The 5,520-nt window shown below is 51.1% G+C and overlaps 1 protein-coding gene across 1 annotated transcript; it reads left to right on the plus strand.

Annotated features, from left to right (window-relative positions):
• Nucleotides 1–691: 691 nt before the first annotated feature.
• On the plus strand, nt 692–5,292 carry LOC126548355 (neprilysin-1-like). Its single transcript, XM_050196495.1, has 3 exons — nt 692–961; nt 1,529–2,527; nt 4,684–5,292. Exons 1-3 carry the CDS (start codon nt 692–694, stop codon nt 5,290–5,292), a joined length of 1,878 nt encoding a protein of 625 aa, XP_050052452.1.
• The last annotated feature ends 228 nt before the right edge of the window (nt 5,293–5,520 follow it).

The following is a 5,520-nucleotide window of genomic DNA, read 5'->3' on the forward strand; positions in this document are numbered from 1 at the left end:
CTCGGGGGGTTCTGGTATTTGTATTTTGGACCATCATTCATTATAAAAAACGCGTTTGTTTGAAATAATATTGGTTGAACGTTGCAAACCTTCTGCGACCGTTTGCACTTTTCACTGTTGCTTTCCTATTGTAATCAAGGTTAGTAATTTTTCACACCATCAGAGGTTATGACAACGGCGGCTTTTTAATTTATAAAAAAAAATATGTACGCCAAGCAGTGCCTTGAAGTTTCCTCACGCGGTGCGAGTAAGCAGCGTAAGTAACTAGAGATGGCAGCGCCGCCGTTGCGTCGCACAAGCGGTCACCTGTGGCGCGCACATCGCTATAGCTGATGAAGCGGCCGACTTGGACTAAGTCAATTGCTTTTCACGAGGCGCTGAAAACGCGGTCTAGAACGGATCACCCTTCGCGACGGCTGTCGGTCGAAAATCGCGTGCGTGCGCTCGCGCCTTTCGGGTAGGAATAACCGAGCTTTTTGTTTGTAAGTGCTGTTTACCATTCGCCGGCCGCCTTCGCTAATGATATGTGTGACATCGCGATTTCCTGACATCTGCTCTGGTGAACAGCTTTAGAGTAAGGACTCTTTTGTGAGTGTACGGTCAGTTATACGCCTTCTTTAGAGCGCAGGCACCACATATGAAAGACGAACATGCGTAGTAGACTGACCGCGAAGCTGCCATTCTGCCCCCTATGACAGCCACATGCAACCTGTATGCCGACCTGGTGAAATTCAGCCTGGAGCCAGCGGTGGAACCGTGCCACGACTACTACCACCACGTGTGCGGCGGCTGGCTGCGCCGGCGTCGCGACACCGTACTCGAGGACGTGTTGCGCACGTTCGCAGAACGTGCCACGCAGCTGGTGCGACGTCTCAGCATGCCGGCTCACTTCCAGACCCCCCAGGAACGCGCCGCTAGGGCGTACATGGCCTGTGTCGACGTTCAGTCCAAGTTCAAGGAGGTGCGGTATAAGCACTCACTCACTCACTCACTCACTCACTCACTCACTCACTCACTCACTCACTCACTCACTCACTCACTCACTCACTCACTCACTCACTCACTCACTCACTCACTCACTCACTCACTCACTGCCGGGTATGGTCACATCATCATCATCATCATCATTGAGTCGAGGTGGAGTGTTGAGTGGAGGAACGTTCTATCATGCGGGTGATTGTTAGCCATCACCATTGGATATCAGTGGAATTCACGTAGTAGACTAAATTTGTGCTGCTCACAGTTAACTGAAGACAGCTCTTATGTAAAAGACCGTGAGCTCATGAAAAACTTGTGGCCCACGGAAAAAGCGATAGGCCATTTGTCGCACATTGGGCCTCGCGTTCGCCTCGCTAAGTCACTTTAGTTTCGATGTATTCCTAAATAAGTTACACTGACATGCCGGACGTCGCGCCATTTTGGTTGTCGTTGTAGATAAATAAATAAATAAATAAATAAATAAATAAATAAATAAATAAATAAATAAATAAATGGAATGTCTAATCACACGAAACCATGAAACACGCAGGAGGACGATGATGTGAAAAGTGCCCTGCAGCTTGCTGGGCTGTTCTGGCCCCGCCGCGGCGCAACCGCGAACCCTCTTTTCACGCTACTCTCCCTGACCCGAAACTGGGGCCTGGCTTTCCTCATTCGCTTGCACAAGGAGAGAAAGCGACGCTACGTGATACAGCCGACTGACCGGTACCGCGATCTTGTGCAAATCTGGCAGAAGGCCTACGAGCAAGCGCTTCACGAGAGCCTGTTCAACGAGCTGCGAGCCCGCTACAACAGACCCGGAGCAGCGGTCGTGCCCTACGGCATGCAGGCGTCTCTCGAGAACAAGACCTTGCTCGCGCTGCAGGAGCCATTCTGGGACGCGGACGCGCCGGACCTGGAGCTGGACGGCAGCACCGTGTGGCATTCGCTCGTCGAGCAGAACGCCGCGAACGTGAGCCGCGACGCGTGGAGGGCCGCCTTGGCCGAGCTGTTCGCGATCGGCCCCGACTCCGACGTGCAGATGGTGATCAGGAGGCCGGACTTTGTCAGGCAGGTTTTTCACCTGCCCTCCCTGCTGGGCGACGAGGGGTTCGCGCTGTCGGTGGGATGGATGATGGTGCAGATCCTCTCCTTCGTTGCCAACCAAGAGGTCGTGGTGCGGGTCCTCAGCGGCGGTTATCGCCAGGACGCCAAAGCCGCGCAGCTGGCGGCCTGCTTCGATCTCGTCCAGATGACCATGGGTTTCGCCCTCAACGCGGAATACGTCAAGCAAGCGGCGACGCGAGCGACGCTCGACGACGTGGCCATTATCGTGCGCCGAGTGAGCCAGAATATTCGTGAAAAGATACGCCTGTCGCCGGACTTTGGGGACGTCAAGGTGCCATCGTACGACAACCAAACGGGCGCTGTGTTTCGCTACTTGGAAAAATCGACCGACACCCATCTGGGCAGCGAGTTCAGTGCCTTCACGGACATGTCGCCGGTCCTGCTCAAGTCGCTGCACACTCTGAGCCGAGGCTTCACTCAGGTACTGAGAGTTGATTAATTTATTCACGGCGTTTAAGGAGCCTTCGGCTGCGTGTGGGTTGTGAGGGATACTGCAGTGGAGGGCTCTGGAGCTAACTATACCTGGGGGTTCCTTACAGCATACAGAAATCATGCAACTTAGAAGACTTCTTTAAAAATTTTGTTATTTCGACTTTCTTACGATGCTGACGCCGTTGCGGGAATGAAACTTGTGACGTACCAGTTGGACATCAGAGCCGCGGCGCTGCGGCGTAAAGCAAGAGAAAATTGTTGGGATGTTAATGATGCTAACAATGATAACAATAAACGTTTAGAATGACTTACCAAACACAATTTTCGGCTGCGGACGTACAAATACTGCTTGCTATTTTATTGGATGGCATTTGTTTTACTGCTGGTAAGAAACAACGGTCAAAACGCGTAAAATCTATGCTAGGCCTTAAATTAAATTACATTAAGCTTTAGATTACTTGCCTTTCCGTGTCTGAAAAGGAAGTTTATGTGCAAAGCGTTGGCTTTTGCAAATTTGAGCTTATTAGAATGATAATCGCAACTCGTAGAGCACTTGCCTTTAAATATTTGCCCTATATTGCTGCCGAACACGTTGGAGAGCTCACTAATTAAAAAAAAAGAAGGTTTGCGGGACTTATCGCCGTAACCTACAAATGAAGTTTTAGAAGCTGCATCTTTGCGTGTGCTCGCGCGTCCTCTTTTTCGCCACTAGAGGTCGTATCGCCTGCTTTACGACATCACTGCGCCTCTACATCGTCATCAGCGTTCAGCATGCGGCGTGCGTACCATACTCTGTATCGGGAGACATTAGATTCGAAAGGTACTGGAATCGATACCCAACATCTTTGCAAGATCCGATTGGGTCACTTGGCGCGCTATGTGGTCGACTATAAAAGAGCGCAGCTGCAGGTAAGGTAGAACTTTCTCTCCTGCGATGCCATCATCCGTGTTCCCTTGTTTAGGACTGATTGCTTCTCAGATTCTTGAGTGCCTGATCGTTTTTGCTACATATCGCTTATGATGACGCGCACACTTTCTATGGTAACGTGCTTCTTTACACGCGCGCAAAAATAAGCACTTCCAATATAGAGACCATGTTCTAAGGAATGTCGAGAATGTCTGAAGGTGGCTTCTCCCCCTAGATAATCTTATTGCGGAGAAGCCAGCTTCGACAGGCGCTTCTTAGCGAGTATTGGGAAGCACAAAGTGCCATATATTACGTACTCTCATTGACGCTGATAACTGTTTTCTGTTCCGATCGAGTTGACACGTGCGGCTCACAGCGCTTGTGCGGTTCACAGTGGCTTTAACGAGCGCGCTAATTGTCTCGGCCGCCGTCTGCTCTCTTAGACCGCCACATGTGGCAAAATTTTGTGCTGTTCTGATGTGGTTGCATGTGAACATCGCGTTTGCTGGACGAAAAATGCCCAGTATAAACTATATCGCTGAGCATGCAACATTGCAATTTCCATATCCGGTGAATGGTCTGACGCGCCAGCTCACACGTCGATGGGATTCGGCGCGTGGGAAAAGCTATTTTTCTCGGTAACGGCATACAAGGGTACCGTATGACTCCGATAGCCGAAAGGGATCGCGTTAAGAAGTGGAAAGAGAGTTCGACACTTGTCGAAAAACACGATCACAAGGAAGGGACGCGGCGCAATTAAATATGCACTAATTCGGGCAGAGGACTTTCCGGAGGTGTTTACTGGCATGCATGTCAACACCTGTTAGAGAGCAGAAAGCCTCGAATCTCCGAGCAGCGACAGCTCAATAGCGAAACATGAAAGACCATTACACATTCATACAAAAATACTGGCCAGTGAGCCGCGAGATTATCATTGAATTTATTCGTGAATGTGTGGCACACAAATTGGCCTAATAACATCTGATAACAGCTCAGAGTGGCATGTTGGCGGATGTACTGCGGCGCTCAGTCATCTCAAGCACCCGCAACGCCTTTATAACCTTTTATTCCTAAAAAAGTAATCTGCGTGGTACGTTTACCGAAGAGGGCCCTGTAACCACCGGTACGTTGCCAAATTTGCGGCTGCAAGTATCTTAGGAACTCCTACAAGTGATACAGGAGTACGCCACGCGTATAGTGTAAACGATCACAAAATGTATTCGCCTTGGCGCGCCTAGGTGATGCCGGAGGACGTCAGCCCGTGGCCGTACGCTGTCAAGATGACTGCAGAGGCCAAAAAGGTGACACCTCTCCTTGCCCGCGTCTACAGGGAGGAGCTGGACTTCGCGCTCATGCCGTACGCGCTCGCGTTTCCCGTCTATGAGCCAGGCGCTCCCCTAAGCGTCAAGTACGGCGCTCTCGGCTCCGTCGTCGGCACCAGTCTCGCCGAGTTGTTCTTCGCTAACGGCTCGTGGACCGGGGCTGCCGAGGAGAGGCTGCAGCGAGAGGTCACGTGCTTCTTAAGCTACAAAACGAACGCAAGCTCCCTGAGCTTGCTGGAGTGGGAGCTGATGTTCAGGTTAACCTCTGTTCAGGCGACCTGGCGGGCGTACCGCGTGGCGCAGGCTGACGGCGACCTCGAGTACATAGAGAACTTGCCGGACATTCGCGGCGACAGGCTCTTCTTCTTTGCCTGGTGTTACCTGAAGTGCGGTGACACGTTCGGCAAGGACGCCTGCAACGGGCCACTCAGCCACTCGCTCGCCTTCGCCGAGGCTTACAACTGCACCAGCGGGGCGCCCATGAAGCAAGAATGGCGGTGCGGAATGTTGGACAACGCCGACTGATTTAACGCTTCTAAACGACGCAGCTATGCGCTCGTGAAGCGCCGTTTCTTGACGTTTGGTGCGAATGCCTGGCTTGGTCTCTTTTGCGGTGAGATGCTTTGCGATATAACTGCAACATTGATACTCGGCCTATCATAGCAATCTATATAATATACATTGGTCTCTATCTACTATAAGCTATTGTTATTACTGTGTTTAACAGTATTATTTGTAATTTTTTGGCATAGT

This window comes from Dermacentor andersoni, chromosome 1 (assembly GCF_023375885.2).
Source record: "Dermacentor andersoni chromosome 1, qqDerAnde1_hic_scaffold, whole genome shotgun sequence".
NCBI classification, from domain to species: domain Eukaryota; kingdom Metazoa; phylum Arthropoda; class Arachnida; order Ixodida; family Ixodidae; genus Dermacentor; species Dermacentor andersoni.